At 41.9% G+C, this 27,411-nt stretch overlaps 5 protein-coding genes across 7 annotated transcripts; 2 read left to right on the top strand and 3 right to left on the bottom strand.

Annotated features, from left to right (window-relative positions):
• Window positions 1-481: 481 nt before the first annotated feature.
• ddx21 (DEAD (Asp-Glu-Ala-Asp) box helicase 21) lies at window positions 482-10,589 on the bottom strand. Of its 3 annotated transcripts, none has more exons than XM_052064101.1 (16): window positions 10,415-10,589; window positions 8,451-8,672; window positions 8,208-8,342; window positions 7,915-7,990; window positions 7,414-7,592; window positions 6,362-6,479; window positions 5,819-6,004; window positions 5,098-5,243; window positions 4,565-4,714; window positions 3,330-3,491; window positions 3,098-3,217; window positions 2,865-2,938; window positions 2,552-2,711; window positions 2,107-2,241; window positions 1,888-1,932; window positions 482-1,370 (listed from the first exon to the last, which is right to left on the bottom strand). In XM_052064101.1, the coding sequence occupies exons 1-16, from the start codon at window positions 10,493-10,495 to the stop codon at window positions 1,128-1,130; spliced, it is 2,232 nt and encodes a 743-aa protein (XP_051920061.1). In that variant the 5' UTR covers window positions 10,496-10,589; the 3' UTR covers window positions 482-1,127. The 3 variants fall into 3 exon arrangements, with proteins under 3 accessions (XP_051920061.1, XP_051920062.1, XP_051920063.1); XM_052064103.1 differs by lacking the exon at window positions 482-1,370 and adding an exon at window positions 1,478-1,501; XM_052064102.1 differs by lacking the exon at window positions 8,208-8,342.
• A 1,325-nt stretch (window positions 10,590-11,914) lies between these two features.
• Window positions 11,915-14,010, bottom strand: psmc3 (proteasome 26S subunit, ATPase 3). The gene is made up of 2 exons (XM_052064104.1): window positions 13,036-14,010; window positions 11,915-12,369 (listed from the first exon to the last, which is right to left on the bottom strand). Exons 1-2 carry the CDS (start codon window positions 13,978-13,980, stop codon window positions 12,031-12,033), a joined length of 1,284 nt encoding a protein of 427 aa, XP_051920064.1. The 5' UTR covers window positions 13,981-14,010; the 3' UTR covers window positions 11,915-12,030.
• tbp (TATA box binding protein) lies at window positions 14,010-18,273 on the top strand. Its single transcript, XM_052064106.1, has 9 exons — window positions 14,010-14,138; window positions 14,448-14,666; window positions 14,963-15,122; window positions 15,267-15,444; window positions 15,579-15,666; window positions 16,248-16,339; window positions 16,428-16,595; window positions 17,110-17,204; window positions 17,380-18,273. The coding sequence occupies exons 2-9, from the start codon at window positions 14,616-14,618 to the stop codon at window positions 17,457-17,459; spliced, it is 912 nt and encodes a 303-aa protein (XP_051920066.1). The 5' UTR covers window positions 14,010-14,138; window positions 14,448-14,615; the 3' UTR covers window positions 17,460-18,273.
• Window positions 18,274-18,812: 539 nt separating this feature from the next.
• On the bottom strand, window positions 18,813-21,504 carry pdcd2 (programmed cell death 2). Its single transcript, XM_052064105.1, has 7 exons — window positions 21,210-21,504; window positions 20,991-21,099; window positions 20,860-20,916; window positions 20,075-20,410; window positions 19,285-19,385; window positions 19,091-19,204; window positions 18,813-19,000 (listed from the first exon to the last, which is right to left on the bottom strand). Exons 1-7 carry the CDS (start codon window positions 21,387-21,389, stop codon window positions 18,821-18,823), a joined length of 1,077 nt encoding a protein of 358 aa, XP_051920065.1. The 5' UTR covers window positions 21,390-21,504; the 3' UTR covers window positions 18,813-18,820.
• A 604-nt stretch (window positions 21,505-22,108) lies between these two features.
• Window positions 22,109-27,020, top strand: rhoua (ras homolog family member Ua). Its single transcript, XM_052064107.1, has 4 exons — window positions 22,109-22,652; window positions 23,692-23,750; window positions 24,502-24,690; window positions 25,401-27,020. Exons 1-4 carry the CDS (start codon window positions 22,406-22,408, stop codon window positions 25,683-25,685), a joined length of 780 nt encoding a protein of 259 aa, XP_051920067.1. The 5' UTR covers window positions 22,109-22,405; the 3' UTR covers window positions 25,686-27,020.
• Window positions 27,021-27,411: the final 391 nt, after the last annotated feature.

Genomic DNA, 27,411 nt, shown 5'->3' with positions numbered 1-27,411 from the left:
CAAAAATGTTTTTTTCAGGTTTCACTAGCATGTCCTGCTACTTCAAAAGATATTTAGGACTTAGATCAAGACTCAGTAAAGGCCATTTCATAGGCAGTTTTATACTTGGCCATTCTTGTGTGCTTTCATCTGTGTTGCTGGTCACTAACCCGCTGGACGAATTGACACTGTAGCTGAGACCAAAATTTTGGTCACTTCCTAACAGGGACTGTTTAGGTTTCCTTGCGATTGTGCATCCTACAGATTCAAAACACGAAGCAAGAGAACGGCTCCTCCTTGTCTGACAATTAATGTTCTTTTCTTCATAGTCTTCATTTTTGACATTAAGTGTGACAAGAGACTTGATCTCAGTGTGCAAAGCTTTGTGGCTTATCAAAATATTTTGGCAAATTTCGGTGATTGTCATGGCTCTCCTTAAAAGCAAGATAGCAACAATTTAGCCGATGTAAGTGGTTACATTTCAAGCAGTGAAGACACAACATGGGTTGACCTTTTTTTAATGAACACATTTCACTAAAAGAGCAGTCAAACATGGGCAGTAAAATGAGGCAATAGCAAAGCAATCATCCGATATTTGGGGGAGAATGTTTCAGCTGAGGTAAGGCAACACGAGTGACTCCACCACTATAAAGGTTGACAACCTCTGATCACTTCACCCGAAGGGTGGGGGTTGGCGGGGGCACAAATAAGTCCTACATGAGAGCCTCGCGCTGCCACTTTTCCCCAAATACAAAGTAAGTAAAACAAGTTATGCAACACGGTGACATACTCCTCCTTTCACTCACACTCACTTTGGATTTCAGTAATGTACTGATATGGAAAGTGAACGCTCAGCATGTCAGTTGGAGCAAAGTCTGTTTGTATAAATGGCTGCCACTGGTCCAACATGTGATCCTAGATAGCCACGAGCAAACCAAGCGGTGCCATTTTTTTTCCATATGAACCTCCTTGTGTGTTACGTTGAATATAAACTTTGAAAACATGTTATGAATACCTGACACCGCTGTATCATAGAGGGGAGTTGAACATGCTAATTGTGGCTTCCAACTGACAGCCAATAGAAAACACTGCTCACCCAAAGGCGAGACAGTCAGTCCTATTAGTCCAAAGGGTTGGCAGTTCAGGGATCAAAACGCTTGGCTGAAGTAGCGTTTTTGTCCGACTCTGTTCCTGCCATCACCCCCGCTGCCTCGACGGAACCCGTTGCCACCACGCCCACCTCTTCCACCAAAACTCCGGCCCCGTCCTCCTTGGAATCTTCCTCCTCTATCTCCTCCTCTATCGCCGCGGTTATTGTGCGGCTTCTCCTCCAGTTCGGGGAGCTCTGTGGCTACGGTCAGCTGCCAGCGGCGACCATCTTTCCAGCCCTCCTATTAACGAACAAGAGGCAGGATGCAACTCAATGACCAAACAAACGAGAGTGGTACCTTGAATCACAAGTTCAATTCATTCATCCCAAATAGAAACGCCATCAAACTGTTCCAGCACCGGGTCAGCCCCCCTAAAAAAAACAATGTTTTTCAAAATGTAAAATGGTAACTTGGTACATCAACACACAGGCCTTCAACACGTGTACCTCCTGACAAAGTGTTTTCAGCTGCTGGGTTTACTATCACAAACATGCATTTACACTTGCCACACAGCTAAAATTTCCTCGGGAAAAATAACAATCCTCAAGCAGCATAAAATTTTTTAGTCGTTTACCATTGTCGTGTGCATTTGTATGTAAAATGGAGCCTCAGCACACTCTTCTTCACACTATTTTCTTTCTCTTAACAATGTAGTAAGAGTGTAATTTCATCCAGAAAAAAAAATTACATTCTCCATTGTTGTCCTGTTTCACACATAATGCAGACTTTAAGGAGAGGAATAAATATATGTCCTTACCTGATACTCCTTGACTTTGGCAACTGGGATATCAAAGCACACGCCCTATTGGAAACACATTTGATAAAATGCAATGATTAAATTTAATGGTTACAGCTTTGTTTTGGGGAGGAAAAAAAATCATTATCCACATCATCTATGTCGGTGGCTTTCAAAATGCGTGCGTATGTCGTAGCCGTTCAGAACTATTGGCAAATCACTTAAGTCAACAATATGTACCATTTTTCCTTTGAGGAAGTTCATTCTAAAAATGTCGTTTTCAACGTTCTCTCCCAGCTGTTCCTTGATTGTTTTCCAGGCAAGACCCATAGAGTGCATCTCCTGAGAGCATATCAACTGCATGGTGGTGTAACCCTGGGCAAACAAACAGTAACATGATATAGCGTATTTTGAAGACAATAAGGCACATTTAAAAGACTTTAATTTTCTCCAAAATGGATGGAGTGCCGAATCATGGGGAGGATGGGGGTTGAGGGGGTGGGGTTCCTTGCACCCAGTTTTGCTCCTCATGCGTTTTAAAAACATATGTTCGTGTCCACGCATGCTTCCATATTTTTTAAGCTACAATCCTTTTTACCATGCCTACACAAAATATTGTGTGAGCATTCACGGCCTGCAGCACGAGATGAGCAGATTCACACGCAGTTTGTCCAGTTAAACTTACAGCGTCTGAGTTTTGCAGTGACCGCTGCTCCAGACACGTCGCTCCAGAAATGTGCGCCAAGGCAGCAGCCAACGCATCCACTGCTCCTTTCTCCTCTATAAGCTTTTCGGCAGACTTTCTGAAGTAGTCAACGGCTGCCGCTGGAACAGAGTCTAGGAACCTGGATGGAAAAACATAAATCCATTCAAATCAGGCAATTGCACATGATGCGGTGTTGTATTCCCACAGCACAGACCAACTGTTTTTAAGTACCGGTATGCAAACGCAAAACCTATGCCTCCTTAGGCATACTCATTTTGTGTCCCGAACGCACCGTGTAGCATCCTTGCTCGATGACTTGATGATGTCATTGGCAGTGGGAACACCGACTCGTCTGAATGAAATGCCCTGCAGCAAAACCAAATACATTCAACTTTTGGTGTTAAAATTAATATCTCAGCTTGTCTTGCTACAATTCAGCAATTCTTTTATTTGAGATTTCCATGCAGCACAAATTCTTTAGAAGGTCTATGGATACTTTAGGTTTAACGGACAACAGGTACCGACCGCTTTGTTTTCCACATAACGTAGCTGGTCCTCCTCTCTCTTCTGATAAAAGCAGATGCAAATTCCGGTCCTTCCAGCTCTGCCAGTTCTCCCTGAGCGATGAATGTACGATTCCACATCCTAACAATTGAAGATGAGAGGTTGATGTCAACAGTTTCATGGAAAAGTAGATGGGACGGTCGCTCTTTAATTTAAACTTGACAAGAAAATTCAGCTGAGCAGGGTGTCACACCTTGGGTGGAGAACACTGAATCACGAGGTCAACTTCGGGGATATCTAACCCGCGGGCTGCCACGTTGGTCGCCACCAAAACCTCAAAGGATCCGCTCCTGAAGCCTTTCAACGTCATTTCCCTTTGTTTTTGGGGAATGTCACCATGAAGGGACTGTGTACTCTGGAGAGATGTTATTCACACACCACAATATATAAGTGATACATCTGGAACAAACTAAACACTGCAACTGGTTGATGAAAAAAATTTTGATCAACATCAGAAAAAAAAATCGGATAAGCGTGGCATAAAGTGCTTTTATGCTGGGACATGCCTTACATGGAAAAGATAAGATAAGATAAGATATCCTTTATTCGTCCCACACTGGGGAAATTTACAGCCTCCAGCAGCAAGAATGTATGTAGAAAGAAGAAAGGAGAAAGAGAAAAAAAAACAACAAACATCTTTCATTTAAATACAATATGAACACAAATGGATAAATCGCAGTACTATTTACAATTTTCCTTCACATCATTTAATTATTATTATGATTGTTATTTTTTAAGGAGCTACCAAGTGCTGTCAGGGCGGGCTGGAGTGGGGGTGGGAGGGACTGGCCATCATAGCTTTTAGCTTAGTTAGCATCCTTCTGTTGCCCACCTCCTCCAGAGTGTCAAGGGAGCAACCCAGGACAGAACTGGCCTTCCTGACCAGTCGCTCCAGTCTCTTTCTGTCCCGGGCTGAGATTAGAAGATTCATACACTTCATCTTCTAACCATTTTTACATAAAATTTCACTCAATTCAACTAGAGTTGTACTGCTCTTAAATGATTACATAGTCCCGTGAAACTATTTACCACGGGGAATAAATTCTCGACTATCCGTATGTAAAAAACTGCAATAAATACAGACCAAATGTAACCTTCTCCCCTCCTGCTCTCTTTGAACATTTAGGAAGGATCAAAATACAAATGTATTTAAAAACAGTTGGCAAGCGTATTTCAAAACAAGAATATTAAATGGATACAATGTATAGAATATACTGCACATATATAGGAGTGGCTGTACATGTGTGTGCCTTTCTGAGGCAGCGCTTAATAAATAGGGTGATGTGTGACCTTGTGCAAGTGAGGATGAGCTCCTGTGTGTGTGTGTGTGTGTGTGTCTATTGTTCTCTCCTCTCCCACCGCCAATTCAAGAAGTAAAATCATTGTACTAGTAAAATAGTAGGTGCCCATTAACTGCACATGGTTTACCTGTTTGATGGATGTATTCAACGAGAGTTCATTCGCCTCTTTCTTGGTCTCACAGAAGACGATGGTTCGGCCAAGGCTCCCGCTGTACACCTGGATCACGTCTCCTAAAACCGCCGCGCGCTGTGACCAGTGGCATGCGATGGCCAGATGCTGCATGGGGTACAACATGTGCATGTTAAGTGATTGGTGATCTTGTTGCTGCTGCTCTGAAGAGAGATGGGTAGATGACTAGGGATTTAACAATATCCAAACTTCATGATACGATGCAATATTATCACGATATGAACCTCACGCTACGATAATTATCACAATCTATGACTACATTTCCCTGATCAACAATGGGGAAAACTTAGAGTCAATAAATTGTTACATAAGAATGAAGGAAAATTTCTGTCTGGACTATGAGCAGATGAGTAGTGCCTGCTTGGACGCATGTCCCATTGCAGACATCATGGTGTTGTTCTTTGGACCACCTTCACCCCAACACTTGTTAACCTCTGCCTTTAACCATTTGGACACACACCCATACTTACTTCCACAGTTGTTGCAGTTTTCTGCGTTTTCTTTCCAATCAGGTCAACACGCTTGCAATCGGGCTTCATGTATTTCTTGGCCACATCGTAGACCCATGGAGGGCAGGTGGCCGAAAACAGGAGAGTCTGAGGGTTGGCGTCGCCATCTTGTGTGAAATGCAAACACAAGTAGGCACTGTTGTCAAATCAAGACAAAGCTGTGACAACACAAACTGTGAGTAATTGCAAATAAAATATGAATACTTGATGTTACAAAAAAAGCAATGTTCTGTTATTGCACTTCAGTTTTCAGCCATCAACTTTTTTTTCAATATTTCAATGTTTAAATGTTACTTTAAATCTGCCTTTAAGGCTATGCTACGGCACTAGTTAAACTGATCATCCCAATTTAAAAACGCAAAAGTTGCAGATAGACCCACGTTAAAAAATTGATTGTTCTTGTTGTATTTATAAAAATCCATTTACATGACAGTGTTGTCCATGCAATAATTATTCATTCATTAGGTAGCCAAAATTTGTTCCACTGTTGTCCACAAATGCTGCAAACATTCACCGTGCCAATGAGTGGAAAGTAACCACCACCCCCTCAACACCCTGCAATTTGATAGAGAATAATTTTCTGAATGCTTATGATAAGTTTTCGTGTGTGTGTGTGTGTTTTTATGTAGCTTTCCTCGACGTTCATTTCTGAACTGTACATCAAAATCAACCATACAAATACCTTTCTTATAGGAGGCGGCTAGAATTTCTTCCACTTGCTCAGCAAATCCCATGTCCAACATTTGGTCCACTTCATCCAGAACGACATGCTTCAGTTTTGTGAGGTCTAGTTTGTGATTCTGAATGAAGTCCTTGATACGACCAGGGGTTCCGACCAAAATATCAATTCCGTTACGGACAGCGTCAACTGGTTAAAAAAAATATATGATCACAATTGTTATCAGGATGACAACCAAATACAAAGTTTTGTTTCCTCCACCAAGAACGTGTACATAAACACTTGACACTCCAACTTTGTAGAAAAGTGTGGCAAGGGCCACAAAACAGCATTCCGACAATTTTCCCTGATGTCAACGTAAATACATGAATCAACTTTTGGCAATTTATCTAAATGTAAAATTTGGTGCATGGTGTATTTAAATGAAGACTCCAGCACTGGAGCTAAGGACATTCAGGAACACTTGCAAGTTAAGGTACAACTTACATCCCAATTTTTGAAAAGCGTTCTTCATAATAAATAAATGCTTGTTCACGGAAGACTTACTCTGCGGGTTGTACGAGCTGCCCCCATAGAAACAGGAGATGTTCACTTTCTTGGCAATGTCTTTAAAGTCCTTCGAGACCTGGATAGCCAACTCTCTGGTGGGAGTCAACACCAACACCTGCAGACAAATGAGGTGAGGGGGTGGGGGAGACAAAAAAAATAATAAACCCCGCCCGAGTAGGCAGCCTTCGGCAAGTGCTCTTCAAGAGCCTTGCTTTTTTGTTCTTTTTTGCTGTTTTTGTCTTTTGTTTTGTCACATGTTGTTTGTTGTTTCATTGTGTGGACCCGATATGGACTGTTTTCAGCGCTTTTTGGCCACGACATTCGTCAAAGGAGCAGTATCTGTGCTTGGTGGTTGCGCCTTCTCGGCAGCACGCCTGTACCAGCACAGATTTTGATTGGGAGGAATGTCGGCGCCATTGACTGTCGGTGCTGGACAGACCTGGGGCGCTTGTGTTTTTTGCGCCAGTAATGGGCAGCATTTTTCACAACCCCGATTTGTTCAGTGGCTATGTCAGCGCTGTTGGACAGTCGACGTTGGTGCGGCTGGATGGATGGCCGCTGAAGTTGAGGAGGAGGAGAGAGGAGCGTTGGCGAAGAGCGCCGATGCGTATTTGGAACCGTGAGTCGCCGCTTGGAATTGAAATGGATTTCCATGGGACAGGAGAAGTGAACCAATCTCTTTTTTCGTCAATGGATGCTACAGCTTCTTGTTGACTTTGAAACTTAGCTTGTAGCCGACGTGTGCACATTTTGAGCATGACGTCTCTGATCCACTGGTTAAAGGACACTTTGATTCTCTCCTCTTTCATCTCAAACCGCTTCAAACAACAAAGCGTGTGACGGAAAAGTGGTTAGGACTGCACGACTGTCCGTGTTTTATGTTATGTTTTGTGTTTATTATTTTACTTTATGTTAACTGTTTTGTAAAGCGCTTTGTTACAGCTGCCGCTGTTGTGAAAGCGCTATATAAATCAGCATGTATTGTATTGTATTGTAAGTAGTGAGGATATGGCAACAGCTAGATTAATGGGTTTAATGAGTGAGCAAACCTGGGGAGGGCGGCCTCTTGGCCGCTCCGATCCAGCCAACTGGAGCTTCTCCACCAGTGGGATGGCAAAGGAGAAGGTCTTTCCTGTTCCCGTGCGGGCTTGAGCAAGTACGTCATACCCATCATATACGTGATCAAAGGTCTGGACCTGAATGTCAAACAGGTAGGAGACTCCTCGAGCTGAAAGCGCGAGAGAAGTGACAGAGTGTTAGTTCCAAGTAAAAAGTTTTTTTTTTTAATTAAACTGTAGCATAAGAACGGAATCAAAACACCATTTCGTTTATCATTCCAAGTACAGCATTAACAGAGTGCCGGCACCTAGTGGTGACATTTATTTTTGCCATGAACAAAGGAATTGGATTGTTCTGTCAAGGTTTGCTGGACTTTGATTTACTCATTCAAGAGCTAAATTGTAGTTCAGCAACCAAATAACAACTCAAATCAGTTTTTGACAACAGTTTGGTGTGGAGTGTGTGTGTGTGAACGGAAACGTGATTGCTACCGCTTAGTTTTTGAATGGTGCCTTGGGAAATTCTGAAGTTGGAGAAGGCTCCTTCTTTCTGCTCAGGCGTTTCCTCCTAAAAATTGTAAAACATAAATGACATATGAGGGCTTTCAAAACTTGGGAGGAAAAAAATCCCTACATAAAGGTCAATGCTAAATTACCTCTAATTACATAACAGTATTTAGGAAAAAAAGTGTCACTACTGTGTGTAAAGTGTGATACTGTAACAGTATTACACATTCCTAACTTCTTATTTAAGGTTTTTTATGTACATATAATAGCAATCTTACAGTTTCTTTTTCACTCTCACTGGTTGAGTCGTCTGACTGAGATGGTGTCTGGTTTGGAGTTGGAGCCGGTGTGTCAGGCATGGAATGTCCATTGATTTCAGCTTTAACGATTGCTTTAGTTTGCTTCTTTTTCATCTAAACCCAAGAAATGTTTTTAATTGCAATAAAAATAAAAATAAATTAACGATATGATTGTAGTGTAGTTCATTTTTTGCACCACTTGGTAAAACGACTAGTACTAACCTCGACTGCCTCTGTGTTCTTTTTCTTCTTTTTCTTTGGTGGCTCAGAAGTGTCAGTGTTGCCATTCAGGTCAATGGCTTCATCTATGTGGCCATTTACTTGGTTCTCTGCCAGCTTGTCTTTTTTCTTCTTTTTTTTCGGTACAGGACTTTCACAGTCCGGCTCCTCTTCTTCCTCCTGCATCAGCTTCTTCTTCAGTTTCTTGACATCCTTTGATTTCATCTTCATGTTCAGGAAAGAAAATTGAATTGCTTTGAGATTTGTAGTCCACATTTACGGTACATGAAAAAGCGGTCTGGCCATTTATATACAATACACTGAAGCACCACGCGTATCTGCACAATATAATATAAAACTCTAGTAAAGTATAATACAGGTGTCACCAACATTTTTGAGGGTGAGAGCAACTTCATGTGTACCGATTGTGTGAAGGGCTACCAAATTGATACACGTCTGAAATAACATATTTGTCCAAAATACCTTCAATAATATGAGGATGTGTTATTTTTAATACTTGATGATTTAAATTGTCAGACTTTGATCGTGTTTCGAAATGTCTCACAGTACTGCCAATGTTTGCATTTTTAAATCATAATTACTACTAGCAAATCACAATGTCCAGGCACTGGCGGGCTACTCAAGTGGTCTTCACGGGCTACCTGGTGCCCGCGGGCACCATGTTGGTGACCACTGGTATAATATAATCACATAATTAAAGTACTGTACATTTTAAAGTACTTACACAATAAAATAAAGTTCCTTAAAAACAATGATAGGACAAAAATAAAATGTAGCTTATTCTATTACAAGGAGTAAAAATAGTATGGAAAGTCATTTGTGAAATGTAGACCCATTTACTAGATTTTTACTACACTTAAGGTTGGACTTAAAGCCAAAAGAAATTGTTCATATCATAATAAGCTACACTGCGAAGACAAAACATGACATTTTTGTTCCAGGAAAAAAAAAAGATTTGTTCGCGATATAAGGCAAAATAACATTGTTCTTGTTTTTCTTTTTGTTCAACATGGAGGCTTTTAAGATCAGACTTCAAAGTCAAAACACAGAATTAATGTGTTTGTGATTCAAACATGTTTTAATTCCTCTTTCCATATGGTCTTAAAAACACACAAGGCAGTGGCTTTGACAAGCAGTGGCTAAATCAATTTACCTGGCTCAGACATAATGAGAAACACAAACACTTATTTTTCCGTTGAATTCATAGAATACGTGCACGTCATAGCGCATTGTCACGATGGTACCTCCTCTGCCTCAATTTGAGCCTGGAAACCCCCTGTTACGGTTTTAAAAAACGCTTTGCGAGGATGCCAATACAAATTGGGTTTGTAATGCAAATCAGTATTGTTAATACAGGAAAAAACTGTTTTACGTGATAAGTAAATTAGAGTCTAAACAAACCCATTGTGTGCACCCTCGATTACGTTTAGAGCTCATGTTGCAACATACTGTCATAGCTAGAATGTATCAAATGCTAACATATAACAACCGCTAAATACAAATACTTGATATCATACTTGTTTGTTTCCGGAAGCTTAATAGCGAACAACGCGGGGACAAAAACGTAGATCTTCACGTGCACGTGTCACGTTGTTTGAAGTATTCCGTACTCAACTTCCGGTGTCCACATGGTTTAAAGATCCGAACTGGCTCACGCGGCTTGTCAACGTGAGCTCCTTGCTAGGCTAGATCGCTAATGTACAACCTCAATATAGCCGTTTCCGACTTTAAATTGTTGTTGTACTCAATGTTCATCACATTAACCCAAGTAGCTAGCTTATAAAAAGCTAATTCTGACAAGCGTGTCACATTTTCACAAGCCGCTAATTCACATTTTGACGTAGCGTGCCGCACCACATGTCGTCTAGCATGAAAGTAGTCGTGAACACGATGCACTTCACGAGCTATTTGGATTTAAAAGGCAGTCCAAGCGACATTCTACTCACTTTGGACGTCTTAAGGTCCGCGGCAGTGTCAATCTCTTCTTCCATGGTTTTGATCACTTCAACGACGTTTTTAGACGGCATTTCTCTCCCTGGATGGAATCCTACTTTGTGGACACACAGGCAATGTCTCGGCCACGCGGATGGAAAAGAACGTACTTGGTGCAAGCGCACAACAAGACCGGAGTTGAGCATAGAAATACACGCGATAGATAAACTACCGGGACCCATCCCGCAAATTATTTATTTATAAATATTTAAGTAACTGATGTACAGTATATACTTGCATACACAATACCTACATATAGAATATGAGATATATATCGTGAAATATACACAGAATAAAATATTTATTAACATTTTCAGGCTGACAGTCAGGGTATCACACCAAAAATATGAGCCTTATATTAACCACCATGAAAGGTGGGGTGGGGGAGTATTGGGGTTAGGGGGATGACTGATATTTTACCAATGGAAAAAATGTTTTTGAAATGATAAAACCGGTCAACACATTATTTTTATCAGACATGGCTTTACGTGTCCCGAAATGCATTTCTGACGCTGCTTCATTTTTTTCTTGGACGTGCAGTTTTTGAGATAATTGTCTTTTTTTTTTAAGTGACCTATAAAAGCTTGCACAAAAAAGCAAGAAAAAAACAACTTTGCCATCACCCACATTTTTGGTTATGCATTTTTAATGAGTATTTATGTACTTTCGGGTCAGTCTGGCGACGTTAACCTCAAATGTGCGCGTTTGTTTGACAAATGCCATTTGTCAAATGGCAATCCGTCGAGGTTGGATAAAGTCGTGCAGGAGGACGTCGACTTGTTGTTTTCAAATAAAATTAAATAGCGTTACCCGGTAGATAACTCGGAAGTACATAAACGCGCATTCAAAAATTAGTTCCTCTCGGAAAAAAAGCTTTGCGTGATCTGACAATCGGCTACTTACTTGGGCAATGAGTAGTTTTAGCTAATACTTATACATTGTTTGCAGTATCTCAAAGGAGGGCAATGTACTAAACAATTGTTTACAGTGACATGACCATTAGCTTAATTGCACACACCATGTTTTAAGAGTCCACTTTCCTCGTTTTCAAAATTTGTGGATTAGCATGCCCATAGTGAATGTGAATCTACACGGACCAAGAAAAACAAAATTTTGGGGACATCCACTGGTATTTTTTTTATTGATAATGGAAGGAAAAAAGACATAGGCACCTATGCTTTTAGGTTCAGAATATCAGTACTAACTTATTTTTTTTTGTGCAGTGTGGTGGCACTGGTTATCACAGCCACATTCACAGTTCCGAGTTTGGGGCGTTGAATCCAGCTTTCTGCCATCCTGTGAGTTTTCTGTTCTCACTGTGCCAACATGGGTTTTCTCAAGTTTCTCCCACATTCAAAAACATGCATGTTAGGTGAATTGAGACTAGTATCCTCTTTGTATGTTAATACAGTATTTGCTTAGATTAATAGTATAATATAAAAGAAACAAAATGATTTGTTGTCATGTCTTTTTATTAGCTCAATGTAAATCTGCTGTAACAAGTGTAGAGAATGCCACAACTTTTTTCACAAATTAAAGACTCCTCCACAAGCATGAACCCACAGTGTCCTTAAGCGTAGTACTGCAAGTTGGCCTTCTTCTTGGCTTGCACCTCCAGGATTCCCTCCATGTAATCCTCGTGGTTCAGCTCTGTGGCTCCACGGCGCAATGCGATCATACCCGCCTCCACGCACACAGCTTTGCACTGGGCTCCATTGAAGTCGTCGGTGCAGCGAGCCAGCTCTTCATAGTTAACGTCGGGACTCACATTCATCTTGCGGGAGTGAATCTGCATGATTCGGGCTCTGGCCTCCTCATTTGGCATGGGGAACTCGATCTTCCTGTCCAGACGACCTGAACGCAGCAGCGCCGGATCCAAGATGTCCACTCTGTTGGTTGCTGCAATCACCTGCACGTGTGGACAAGATGATTACTGCCTTTCGAGATAGTAAATCCATCCAAGGACGTATACGGAGAATCTTTGCTACAAATACAGTGGATATAAAATGTCTACACATCCTTGTTCAAATGACTTTTTTTTAACACGAAAAAAAATATATACCAAAATAAAGAATTTCCTTTTATCCATTTTTGAGAGGGGAAGTAAAAATAGACATTTGAGATACTGTATTTGCAGAGGTCTGCACACCCTCTAACAACTGGGATCGACATCCCAGTTCACTAATTACATTCAACATCATGTTCAGTGGAAGTCAGCACATCCGATGATTTCCGTTAAAGTGCATCTGATTACGGTAACCCAAAATAATTTTCAGATGTTCTAGTCGGCTTTTGCTGACATTTTTCGTTTGCTTTCGAGCAATCAGGTGATAATTATGGTGAAAATTTATTGAAATGTTAAGTGCCTTCATACAAATGTATATCTTATCTTATCTTATCATTAAGTTTAATCATGAAGGTGAATTTGGAAAAAATAAATATTTCAGAGCAATCAAACTTGGCGGTTTTCACCTTAATCACTCCCCAAGAAGTACAGAAGCTCTCAGCGTCGGAAAAGTTGGTAAATCCTCATTTAAAGACTTGCAGTGTGGTTGACTGTTCTGAGAAGCATTACCTTGACTTGCATGTTGGGTTGAAATCCATCCAGCTGATTGAGAAGCTCCAGCATGGTCCTCTGCACCTCCCTGTCTCCCGCCTTCTCGCTGTCAAATCTCTTAGTACCAATGGCATCCAGCTCATCAATGAAGATGATAGATGGGGCCTTCTCCTTGGCCAGGGCAAAGGCATCTCTCACCAACTTGGCTCCATCTCCGATGAACATCTGCACCAGCTGTGGACCAGCCAACTTCAGGAAGGTTGCTTTTGTCTGAGCCGCACAGGCCCTAGCTAAGAGGGTCTTCCCCGTCCCTGGTGGTCCATACATTAGGACTCCTTTAGGAGGCTGGATGCCCAGGTTTTCAAACTTTTCCTTGTGGTTCATGGGCAGGACGATTGCCTCAACCAGCTCCTGGATCTGCTTGTCCAGCCCTCCGATGTCGCTGTACTGCTCGGTGGGGCGCTCGTCAACCTCCATAGCTTTGACCCGGGAGTCATACTCAGTGGGTAAGGTCTCCAGGATCAAGTAGGAGTCTTTGTTGACACCCACCAGGTCCCCGGGCTTCAGCTTCTCGGCGTCCACGAGCCCGATCACCGGCAGGAAGTAAGTTTGCCGGGTGGAAGTCTTGATGACAGCGCATTTTCCTTTTCTCTGCGAGTCGAGATCCACGTTCGCCCCGTCTTCTTCTTGGTCATTGGGATCCACATCCAGCAGCTCGATCACGTTCGACACGAGATATGGCAGGGTTTTGTTCACCTTTATCTTCTCCGTGTTTTCTTTAATTTTATCTTTCATAGCTTGCAATTCGTGGGTCACCCTCAGAACTTCGCTCTTCATTATCTTGATCTCGCTGTCGAGGAGTCGAGTTCGCTGAACTATCTCCTCCGTAGACATTTTTAACACCTCTTCGCCGATTCCATCTTCCACTTCGTCCCAAACTGATTTGTCACTCAGAGACGCCATCTTGATTCTGTTATTCGTGACCTATGACACCGGAAGATAAAGCATTCATCTTCCGGAAGTCGCAGATTCACTGTAGTTGCCGGATGAATGTGTGCGACTTACGTAGAAGATGACACCAATTGCAAACTAAAGAAAATACGGTTGTGTGTCGACACCGCGTAAGTTGGCAGCCTCATTTGAAGGCAATTGCTCGTTTTCGGTGTGTTGAGGATGTAGCACGTTTCATGTACAGCGAGTGGCGTTAGCTCTTGTTGCTAACAGTAGCTCGGCGTGTAGCTACCGACACCTGGTTAGAAAGTACATTTACAGTTTTCAAAAGTAGGGAGTAAAAGTAACATGTCATCAGAAAAATAAATACGAAAGTACATTGAAAATTCTACTTAAGCAGATAAACTAAGTATTTCGTCTTTGATACTTCCCGCCACTGGTTGTACTGTAATTGGTTCCGATCAAACATCTTCACGCAGGGTCCAACTGTCAAGAAAGAAGGGCAAAGAGGACTTTCTCTTGGCCGACTTAAGAAAAGTGTTTCTCCTGTTTGTCAAACTACTGGACACGCAACTGTTGAGCGGTTGCCACACAAGCGACCGTGTCGGTGTGTGCGGTTCGGTTCCCTGAGGTGATAAGTTAAGAAGATGGATCAGAACAACAGCATACCAGCTTTTCAGGGGCTGGCCTCCCCCCAGGTAATATATTTTCCAGTTCATTTCTACCCATCTTGCTATCGCATGTACAATACGTGTAAGCGAATCACAATACATGTACCGGTATTTTAAATGGCGTGTGCTGTCCTTTTTACGGGCACGTGTGTGACTACATTTTCTTGATCAGCTTTGGGGGAAATTCTCACACAATCAGTTAGGATGCCCGAAATTGAATTTTTGTATGAATGTTTCATCAAATTATGTTACTGTATCTCATTAGATTAGGTTTATGTTAATATGGCTGTTCAGCCTAAATGTTTTGTTGTTGTTTTTTGCAGGGTGCCATGACACCAGGAACGCCCATCTTTAGTCCCATGATGCCATATGGTTCAGGCCTAACACCTCAACCCGTTCAAAACACAAACAGTTTATCTATACTGGAGGAACAGCAGCGGCAGCAGCAGCAACAGGCGCAACAAGCACAACAGGCCAATGCAGGTACATGACACATGATCATTTCTGCATCCCTTTGGAGATGTGAATGTCTTTGGTTAAGCAGACAACAAACATGGGGACTACAGATGCTTTCTCTACCTGCGGTTTGTGAAGTTCATAATTCTGATAGGAGAAGCTGTTTTCCAGGCCTTCCAGGAACATCGGGGCAGGCTCCTCAGCTCTTCCATTCCCAGGCAGTCACAGGTTCAACGACCACAGCGCTTCCAGGGAACACCCCCCTGTACAACACTCCACTGACCCCCATGACCCCCATCACACCAGCCACACCAGCCTCAGAGAGCTCTGGAATTGTGCCACAGCTACAGTATGTTTCAACATTAAGAGAATGCATTGCGGGCTGTGAACGGCAATAACATTTCATTAAGGTCACAAATCTATGACCAACCATTTTGTCCGTTCATGAATCTCATCAACCATTTCCTCTTTTCTCACCACCAGAAACATTGTGTCGACAGTTAATCTAGGCTGTAAATTGGACCTGAAGACCATTGCACTGAGAGCCAGGAACGCAGAGTACAACCCCAAGGTAAATTTTTCAGCTTTACTGTAGAGGCATACTGCTCACCATTTATTGAGCCTGGCAAGTCACATTTGTACTGTATCAAAGAAAAAAGTTGACATGGGGGTGAGCGTGTATGTCTTTTCTTTATAAGAGTGTGTTTTCACTTGTTTCTTTATTGCATATTTTTAACCATACACTGTACGGAAAAAAGAGCTAAGTATAACTTACTTTGGGGGCGAAAACGGATCAACTACGTTTCCATTCATTTCATTTGGAAATGTTACCTCGACTAATGAATGTTTCAAGTTACTAATTGGCTCACGAATTAAGATCATAGGGGTTCTACTGTATTCTGTTGTGTGCATACACAATCACACCTTCAGATCTCTAATAGAACAGCGTTGATTTGTTCTGCCTGTCATTATATGCTACTGGCATAGCTGGATAAACAAATATATTAAGTAGTTAATTTGAAATTAGATGATTTTCCGCTACATACCTGCTCCCGCATAGCACACGCAGTGGTTGGGAATCCTTGGGCCAGAGTAACACGTACGGTATAATACCACGTTGGTCAACGTTGTACATTGCTTCCTCTGTTTTAGCGTTTTGCCGCAGTCATCATGAGAATACGAGAACCCCGCACCACAGCTCTTATTTTTAGCTCTGGGAAAATGGTCTGCACAGGTGCAAAGAGGTTAGAAGAGATTATCTGTTCAAGCGCAATAAACACCGTTTCCATATTCCTTCCTCTGAATCTCACATTGAGCCTGTTGTATTCCTAGCGAGGAGCAGTCACGATTAGCGGCCAGGAAATATGCTCGTGTGGTGCAAAAACTCGGCTTTCAAGCCAAATTTTTGGACTTCAAGATTCAGAATATGGTGGGCAGCTGTGACGTGAAGTTCCCCATTCGTCTGGAAGGCTTGGTCCTCACGCATCAACAGTTCAGCAGGTATGTTTCGCTGGAACATAGAACTTGACAAAAAGAGCCAGCAAAGCCTCCTGATACTTGACCATTCAACGGGCAAATAACAGAAAAGTGTTGACAACCTCGATATGAGATTAAAACTGAACAGTTGAAAGTGTTCATTATTTATTTATACTGCCATAGGTCAAGGGTGTCAAACTCATTTTTGTCATGGGCCACATTCTAGTGACAGTTTCCCTTGGAGGGCCGCTATGATTAAAGCAAAATAAAGAAAATCAATGATAACGGTTTATTCAACGATTGTTTAAGTTACTGTAATGAGGGGATTGGTTACAGGAAAATGCTTAGAATATCTCTATTACTTCTTGAGAATTTTACATTTTGCTTGATATTTTCATGTACCGGTAAGTTGGCATGTTTGATTTGCTTCCGGGGGCCACATAAAATGATGCGGTCGACCAGATCTGGGCCTTGAGTTTGTGATTTACTTTCAGCCTTGTTTTTTTTAACCAACCTGCATTGTTTTATTTTCTGGCAGCTATGAACCAGAGCTGTTTCCAGGGCTGATTTATCGAATGATCAAACCCAGAATCGTCTTGCTCATATTTGTTTCCGGGAAGGTGGTATTAACAGGTAATATCTGCTTCTCTGGAGTCATCTTTCATCTCATTAATTTGAATGCAGTCTCGCGCTCCTGGAGATTTAGAAATATACAGGTTAAAGAGTGTGTTTCAATGTTCAACTCGGTCACTGATCGTCATTCAAGTGTTTCATTTTATCAAGTCACTTTTTCTGCACGTGTGTCAAGGTGCAAAGGTGAGAGGTGAAATCTATGAAGCATTTGAGAACATCTACCCCATCCTGAAAGGTTTCCGCAAGACGACGTAGACCAATGGCACCTTCTTCCCCGGCCATGATTTTATTTTTCCAAGTCTTTTTAAATGTCTTCTGACATGTGAACTGCAAATTTGATAGTTGTGCAAGTATGTGACTTTTTATTTTGAATAACTATTTACAAGTATATGTTCATCTGATCATTTCCACAACTATTTTTATGACACGTTCACGCTTGTTTTCACTAGTTTTAAAGGTTTTTCATACCCTTGTACATAAGTCTGAAAAAAATGTTGACCGTTTCTTTTTTGTTAATCTTCAAGCGGTTTTAAATAGTTTTATACATTTTAAATAATTTTCTGTTCCATTATACAATGAAGTAGTTTCTTTGGATTCTTTTTCTGCTTATGTTTCAGTTGATGTATAGTCGCCAGCAGATGCTGGGTTTGTGTGTGAGATTTTGGAACAGTCCTATCAAATTCAAGGTTTCTGTATCAAAATATTGTCGTTTAAACTTGACAAGTTACAAATGGTTACATTGATTGATCTTCTGGTGGTTAAGGTGATGACGCACAGGAACCTTTTCATTTGGCCTGTATGCTCACTGTAACATCTAAAATCACAAATTTCTTTGTTGGTCTATTGAAAGAAACATGATAGGCAGCTTCTCAAATGCTCTCATACAATGTTATACTTTGAATAGTGTTCCTGCACTTGACATGAGCACCCGCTCCTGAGATGTTAGCAGTTTTGTTTTTTCAACAAGACAAATTTGCTCTCAACACGCTTTGAAAATAAGTTGAATGCTTTGATCTAAAACAAATGCAGTATTGAAATTTGCCCATGTACAATAAATCTGTACATAGTGGCCCTTGTGAATGCTTCCTTTTTACATTTTAAATGAACAAATCTGATGACAACTTTTACAATTGTTTTTATTGTAAACTCTCAGTAAGTAGGTCTCTCTCCCTTTAATTAAGGAAATTTCAGTCAAGGTCAGTATTTAACCATAGTGTGTATGAGCATACTGTATTCTGTTTGAGATTGCTGGAAAATGAAGGTAAAGTAATATGGGATGATCAGGCACAAGGTCTTATGTTCTTTTCACCATTTAACTCAGTAAGCTATGCAAATAGTCTTGGGAGCTGGGGATGGAAGCACTCTCTAAACCAGTTGAAGACATGAACAGACTTGTCAAAATTTACAGTAAAATATCAGGGGGAATAAATATACAACAAATTAATAAGTAGAGCAATAACTGAGCATGCACTCTTCTGCCTCGTGATGACAGTAGACTGCCACACAAGCTATTTTGTTGCATACAATTTGTAATTTCTATGTACCGGTACACTAGTTGTGTGGGGAAATGAAGTGGCAGTATTACAAAATGAATATTAACCAAGGCCATAGAGATATTATGGTTGTTTAATTTGGGTTTGCTGCTCTGTACTGAAGTCCTGTTTCCAAACAAACTCAAGGCAGTATTGATCACTGTTGTTACAGCTGACCGAGCAAGTGAATATAGCCAGAGTCCCCCAGTCAATACTGACACCTGTGGAGTCCACATGCAGACTGTTCAGCAGCTGGGGCATCACCTTGATAAGTGCACACAAAACCCAAAGGTGAGAATATGAGGGGGTCAATGAACAATGTTGACATAAAAAAAAAACATTTAATAAAACAACCTGAAATTCAAAAGTCCGCTTGGCGCCACAGGTGCATGCTGGGATATCTGTATCTGAAGGGATGTGCTGCGAAGAAACCCATAAAGGAGAGCCGCCCCGACTGTAACGCAACACCTGTACAAACAGCACATAAAAAAAAGGACAAAACAGTATAACCTAACAAGTCAGCTGCGATCGTTGCAGAGACTTTTAACCTGCTGTGGCTCAGGTGCAATCTTCTTTTTAAAGCGCTGAAATACTTTGTTGTCCTCAGTCTCATGCATTGCCATCTCCTCCAAGTCCGTCTCTGCTAGCACTAAAATAAAATACAAACATCATTGCAAATACTCGCAATATTAAAAATTGTGTCATTTCCACTACTGAACATGGTCAAGGGTCAATAAGCAAAATGGTACTCAATCGAGCTTAGTGTGGAGGAAACAGATGTGTCCAAAATGTAGTCACCTTGTTTTGCTATTACAGTTGTATAAAAAAACATCCAATGTCTCAAGACAGACATAGGCTAAGGTGGAGAGTGGAATTTTTGCCACTTCTAGTCCCGTAGGTCAGCAATTCTCAACCACCGTGCCATGAGAGATCATCACCCATTTCATTTTTGCAAAAATATATGCATTCACTTTACAGTAAATACATTTTTTGTTCATTCATCTGCAGTTACAGGCAGAGCAATTTGATGTTCTTCCACTAGATGGCAGAAGATGTGTACTGTATACGCAGTTGCCATTCGCCCAGAGATAACTGTAGAACTAAACGGGCACAGATGTCATGTTGTTAAGGAGACATTGAGGATAGAGATTACATCATTATTTCATTAAACAGTACACATTTGTTGATATTTTTGTTTGGTGGTCTGCCATTAGATTTTTATCATTTAAAATATACATATGCCTTGTGTTGGGATTCTAAAACACAAATATGAACAGTGACTGCATCTATGCCACATTTGTACACCAAAACGTAACACCAGAGTATGGAAGTATTTACTTTCTGCCAAGGAGGGAGTGTCTGCACTGGTCTGAGTGACGGCCATCTCGCTATCTCCTTCATCGCCCTTGTCATTGTCGTCCTCTTCCTCTGGCTCAGTTAAAAGTTCAAACTCCGGGAAGACAAATGGAGAGTCCACCGTTTCCTTACACCCGCCGCAATCCTTCTTGTGCGTGTGCTGCCAGTGAAGTGTCTGGTGGTGCTTTCCGCAGTATGTGACAGCGTGGCAGCGAGAGCAGGCTTTGTTGCCGGGGCAACCACAAACCCAACACAATTTCACTCCAGATGCGGGCAGCACGCTCTGGTCTGGATCCAAGTCACTGGGGGGTTCATCCTCTGAAGATGTGCAGAGGTAGAGGTGGTATAATATAGAAATAATAAATAATGGCTATCCCTCGAATACAGTTCAAGGCCCAGGAGCGAGATCTGGCCAAAATAAAGCCCATCTTTCCATATAGATTTGTTCTTTTGGATTTGACAGAAAATATGTGCAATATTTTAAAATTCTCTTCACTTTATAATTGACACTAAACACATTTCCCCCAACTAAATCAAATCTTAACATACGTTGAACAAGGTTTAATATAATTCAGCTCAAATGTGCTTTTACAAATAAACACTTCCCACAACCTCCAGCTGAGGAATTGCCCCTGAACACTATATGAGGAAAGAAATAAAATTTGTTTTCCAATGACAATTTCACATATTTCGAACAGAAGGCCATTCATAATACATATTCAGTACATATATATTCCGAAGTACCTTTCCTATTTCAATCCACTAACCTGGTGGGGGGTCGTAGGAATAAAACTCATTCCTCCGAGGCAGCTGACTTCTGAAAACTACAAGTGAAGAGAAAATTGTCATTACTATATGAGGCAATCAAAAACCTGGAATCTTTGACGGGTCAACATACCTTTCATACTGCGGCTGTCGTTGTGTGTGTAGCACTGTGGAGTTTTACAACAAAACACAAAGAGGGTTCTGTGGAAACTTCTGTCCTGACCGGAGATTGGGGCGTACACCTGAGGAAAACATTGACGAAAGTTAATCCGCGGTTTCGGATTCACAACAGGACAATCACACGAGAAATTTGAATTAAAACTTGGTTGACTCCTGACTCTGGGTTACTAACCTGGAGCAGAAAGGCCATAGGCAGGCGGCATGTCTCGCACTCCAGTCGGTCCAGCGATGGCAGGTCTCGCTGGCAAAGCCACGCTGGTTTGCCGCCGACCTTACTGGGGAATTGCGGCGAACGAAGCCTCCAAGACTCCGCGTCGTCCAGGAAACCCAAAACGACCTCCAATGAAGACATGACGTCTAATTACGGGGATAAAAAAACTGGACGGTGCGCGAGACCGGAACTACGGCGCGAATCAACACATGTGTGGCCCAACACGGAAGTATGTCCGTGTAGAAATACTAACCAGCATTTTTCAAGATCCTATGTCAATGCTCTCTCTTGGTTAATATGGTCATGCATACTGTAACTATAAATCTATTTATTAGCTGTGCTCTGAAAATACCCATATAATATATGGTTGCAAAATAAACCCGCCAGGCACTTTTTTTGTGGAAATTGTTTTCGTGCTAACGCATTAATTAAACACATACTTGAATGTCATTTTAATTTGCGTATTACTTTTGTATCATATTTATTGATGGATTGCACTTTTTTTTAATCGGCAGCCGAAGCATTTGCACGTCACTCCATCATCATTGAATCAACCACATCTATCGTTTCTTCTCACCTAAGAAGACTTGACTTCCCATTTAATCGATTATAATGTCAACTTGTCATAGAGTATCTAATAAAACAGTGTGCCGTCGCGTTGTCTTCTAAATTACAAACAAAGCCAACAATTTAAATCTTGAATACAAGTAAGCAGACAGAAGGTAAATGTTTCCTAATTAAGGTCTCTCTCTCTCTCTCTCTCTCTCTCTCTCTCTCTCTCTCTCTCTCTCTCTCTCTCTATCTCTCACGCACACACACGCGCGCGCGCGCGCACGCACACAAACACGCGCGAGAACACACGCGCACGCTACACTGTAGTGATGTCATTTGAAGTGGAGTTTGGGGCTGTGGACCGGAGCAGCATTCGTTGAATATCTTTACTTTGAAATAGACGCTGACTTTTGAAAAAGCCACGATGCACAATGTAGCTTAAAATGAACGCGATGTCATTTCGTGACCAGGAATAGTCAAAGTTGCGATCGCCCAGTTATGGAAAGTTAAGAGTAGTCAAAAAGCGTCATCGTCCGGAAGATAGCAGAAAAATGGGCGAAGCGAAAAGCCGCCGTCGCCCCGGCACTTCTTCGTAGGGCGGCTCCATGTCCCCCTCCTCCCCGATGCTTCCGAAGACAGCACCCGTGTCTCCAGCTCCGCCCGTCCCACCGAGGAGGCTCCGTGGCCGGGACGGGGGCTTGGGCAAGACGCGGCGGGCCGGAGGAGCGGAGAGGCGGGTGAAGTGTGTCCTGGTGGGGGACGGAGCTGTGGGTAAAACCAGCTTGGTGGTCAGCTACACTACCAATGGGTACCCCACCGAGTATGTCCCCACTGCCTTCGACAACTTCTCGGGTAAGATGATGGCTCTTCATCGACTGATACCTTCTCCACACAATATACACGAAAAAGAAGACGTTGTCAAGTGTGTGTAAAGTCTGAAAAGTTTTGCAGCAATGGAATGTTTCCGTTTTCACGGGAATATATTTTCGTACATTGATTTTACACAAAAACATTCTATAAACCAGTTTAACTTTTCAATTAATTTCCACGTGTTTTTCCTTTCCTTGTTTGTAGCGTGCTTTATGGTACACGATGTGCTTGGTTTAGTTGGTGGATTATGTGTGAGGAAACAATTTATTGCTGAGACACATCAACAAAATTACACCCGTGTAAAATTGGTTTGCGGTGGTAGTCGGCTGATACTTTGCACTGTCTTAACAAGTGTCTAAATTGCCCCAAATTCCCAGCCGATGCCATTCAATAGCTGTATTCCTATGTGTACTGCAAGTTTATGATTTTAAAGGCATAGCTCTCTGGTATCATCTTTTTATTTATTTTATAATCTAATAATTTGCGTGATTTCACAGACAAAATGGCGAATTGGCGTTTTTCTTGCTCAAATACTGTACGTGGGCGAGTCATGAAGTGTGGCAGTGAGCAGCCGAACCTCACCTGAGATTGCGCAACCCTTCACTCACTGGGTTGAGGAGGCTTGTACTTGTCAATTCCCAGTTTCGGTGTCTCGTCACGTCTCTAATAACCTGTTTTTTTGACAATTTTTTCCCATAGTTAGGCATACATTCAATATTGGTGCAATATATATTTAGTTTTGATGAGCGCATAAAATGGCAAATATTGTGCAAGGTGAGGCAGAAACTCTGCTTCACAGAGGCGGACTTCCCATTAGGCAAACGCAGACAATGCCAGTGACCCCCCTCGGCCCCCAAACATCTCATAGAAATGTGTTCGCATAATACAGTACATTTTTCTTTGATTTAAACCAATTAATATTTTAGTCTTAATTGGTTAAAAAGCCCCGAACATGCTAAATTTATGATATTTTAAAATAGGTATTTCATGCTGTGTAAAAACGTGTTCCTTGTGTGTGTAGCGGTGGTTTCAGTGGATGGGCAACCAGTCAAACTCCAACTTTGTGACACAGCTGGGCAGGTAATGGATCTCTCACACACTCTCACACACGCATGCACGCACAGTCACACACTTCCTGTAACTTTATTTGTAATCAAAACAATGCTCTGACAGTGAAAGGAAAAACCCAATCCGTGTTTCCTTGTTCCAAACCCATTCTAAACTCATAGTCATCTATTTTCCTGTCATCGTCTAATTTTGTGTGAGAAGATGACAAAATACTAATATTAAAAAATGCATTAAAAGTTTTGACATGTTGTGAAAAGTCAAGTTTTGAGGTTTGGACTTGAGTCTGTGCACCAGCTGATGCGTCCTTTTGCAAGGAAATAATTCTCTGGCTTGGCGTTTGCAGCTGTTTGCCTGACATCAAGTATCGAATGTCATCATAGCATGCCAAGTATTCATCGCGATTCGCTCAAAGTGGAGCTCTGCTAATCTTCATTATCGTCCCTTTCGATGGGATCCACTGTGACACTTGGATGGACAAAAAGAGGGAAGAAACTACAATTTTATATGATGCTTATGCAAATATATTTGATCTTTGAAAATCAATAGACCACGTTTCTTTTTCAAAGACCAGAGGAAGTGCATCATCGTCACCTTGTTCCCCCTCCTCCATCTGTTCTTGAGTCTTCCTCTCCTTGTCAATCCCCCTTCCCCCAAAAGTACTACAGTATTGCACTCATGTGTGAACCCCCCCACCCACCCCCCTACTACTTACTGTACCTCCTCGCCTCTGAGTGATGCCGTGTGGGTGTCCCCTCCTCTGCAGGATGAGTTTGACAGGCTGCGTCCGCTCTGTTACACCAGCGCGGACGTTTTCCTGCTGTGCTTCAGCGTGGTCAGCCCTGTCTCCTTCCAGAACGTCCCTGAGAAGTGGATCGCCGAGATAAGGAGGCACGCCCCCTTCGCACCGCTGGTTCTCGTTGGGACCCAGTGTGACCTCCGAGAAGATGTCAAGGTTGGGCCATCGTTCATTCATCTGTTGTTGTTTTTTTTTCTCCTCAATATTTCACTTTAAGATACAATGGTCCTCGTTACGTGTATGTTTTAACATACACGAGCAATAGATTTATCTGTATTACAGTAAACAGTATCAGATTTATTTATTCTAAATCAGGGTGTATCTAACCTAGACAGCTGGGAAAGGCTCCAGCACGCCAGCGACCCTTTTGAAGATAAAGCTGATCATAAAATGGATGAATGAAAATTAACTATAGATGTAAATCGTTGTTGTGCCATGCAAAAGATTAATAGTCAGTCCGGTGTGTACTCTGCCTCGCACCCAAATTCAGCACGAATATGCGGCAGCATATGAAGACAAGTCATATAGAAAATGGACAGCATGATTTTAAACTAACATTAAGGTGGGATCCAAACAATGTTTCAGTGTGATCATTTAGGGTACCGGTAATTTAAGGAGCGGACACTACAACTCCAAATAAAAATCACTCTCCTTTGGCAAATTGACCCTTTTCTCATTCAATGCACCCCAAATGGGTTGAAAATAAAAAAAGTGAATTGTATAAAATGTCTCTTTGGTCTCTAAAAGGTTAACGTTTGTCGTACATCGACGTGATCAAGTCATAGAAAGAAAGAAAGCTCCCTTCCTAATGATGAATAAATGTTTTGAATAGATACAGAAAGTTACGACCGTGTTTTTCTCCACAGATTTTAATCGACTTGGCTAAGTACCGAGAGAGGCCGGTGGACCCAGCCGATGCTAGAGATTGTGCGGCTGAGATCGGCGCCGTGGCCTACGTGGAGTGCTCATCGCTGACCCAGAAAAACTTAAAAGAAGTTTTTGACACGGCCATACTGGCCAGCCTGCAGAACCAAAGCTCCCAGAAGCACTCCAGAGGGAAACCGAAACGGCGAACAAAGCAAATGCAGACGCCCGATAAGATGAAAAGTTTGTCCAAGTCGTGGTGGAAAAGGTACTGCTGTGTGGCGTAAAGCACTCCAGGTTGCTATCTTGACAACACTTTCGAGACAAACCTGAACTCGGAGCCTGAGTCAAACCTTTTTAAGGAGTGTTGATGGTAACCAAAGTTATATTTGTGTTATGACGTGGGACATTCACAACCAAACTCCAGTCTCCTTCGGCATGTGCTGAAAAAAAAAGAACCCATTGAACTAGCCCAGTCAATGGGTGATCCGACTGCAGCGTGACCCTTTGTTGGTATGTCTATCGTGACCTGCAGGAGCAGAAAACGGACGGTGGAGGAGGCTGATTTCAGCAAGAAGTGAAACATTGTTGAGAATTCTTTTCCTCTATTTGAATGTGAAGACATCACATCTCTTTAAGACCTATTACGTCGTATTTACGTGGGGTTAAAGCTCAGTCCACTTATTTGATTAGCCAAACTGAAACTGAACGTCTGACGGCGAGTGCACCAAATGGACATTATGGAAGTCGCAGCATGTAAACAGCAAAATGGACCAGACCAAAGAAAGACCCAAACTTCCTCCCGCTGTTCTTTTTCTCCGCAGTAGACAACCCAAAGATGGTTGACCAGGTCAGTTGGGAAAAAGCCCAAGATTAAAATGCTTAAAGTGCTCATAGCGCTACTTATGCTATCTGAAGAAGGTCAAGACAATGCCCGGCCAAGAGATTAGTATCAAAGTCTTATCCCGTAACAGGAAGTGAGTTGTTCGGTTGCATCTGTATCAAGGATCTTAACGCTATGACTTCTAGTGAAGATAACCGTAAATCCTCTGCTTGCTGGCACGCGCTTGACCATGACTGTCATCCATTTCCTTTTTTAGACTTTTTGATTATCATGAGATCATAGCTTCCAGGTGCAGATTGTTGAGGGCTCTTTTTATCTGTTGGGTTGTGGCACACTGTATGAACAAAAGTATGCGGGCATTACGCAGGCAGGACGTGAACACGGAAGAAAATAGGGAGTTAGCCCCTCTCAGCAACAATAACAGCTTGCACGCTTCTGAGAGCCTTTTACAAGATGTTGCAATGTGTCTCTGGGATTTTTTTTTTTTTGTCCATTCATCCAGCTGTGAGATCAGCGATGCTGGACTCGAGACAAGCCCCCGGTGGCTCACAAGCTCTTCTCTAGTTCATCCCAACAGTGTTTGATAAGGTTCGATTGTGCAATTGCAACAGAGAAGGGTCTTCCCTTAAACTTAGAAGCATACAATTGTTCAAAATCTGTTGCCATTAGACTTTACATGATCAGGATTTTGGAAATGATTGCTGAGCTCAAGTTATTAAAAAAAACATTACCAAACTGATCATAAAATGGATCAAACTATTAAAAGTATTTATACTTACACGATATCCTTTATTTGTCCCACCCTGGGGAAATTTACAGCCTCCAGCAGCAAGAATGTGGGTAGAAAGAAGAAAGAAGAAAAAACAAACAAACACTGTTCAATCAAGTGCAATATAAATACAAAATGGATAAATCGCAGTGCTATTTACAATAGTTTTTCACATCATTTAATTATTATTATTATTGTCTTTGTTATTTTTTATTCATCAGCCTGACAGCAGTCGGTAGGAACGAGCGTCGGTATCTCTCATTCTTGCAGCGCGGGTGTAACAGTCTCTGGCTGAAGGAGCTACCAAGTGCTGTCAGGGCGGGCTGGAGAGGGTGGGAGGGACTGGCCATCATAGCTTTTAGCTTAGTTAGCATCCTTCTGTTGCCCACCTCCTCCAGAG

This window comes from Hippocampus zosterae, chromosome 4 (genome assembly GCF_025434085.1).
Source record: "Hippocampus zosterae strain Florida chromosome 4, ASM2543408v3, whole genome shotgun sequence".
In the NCBI taxonomy this organism is placed as follows: Eukaryota; Metazoa; Chordata; class Actinopteri; order Syngnathiformes; family Syngnathidae; genus Hippocampus; species Hippocampus zosterae.
This window is presented reverse-complemented; position numbering and strand designations above follow the sequence as displayed.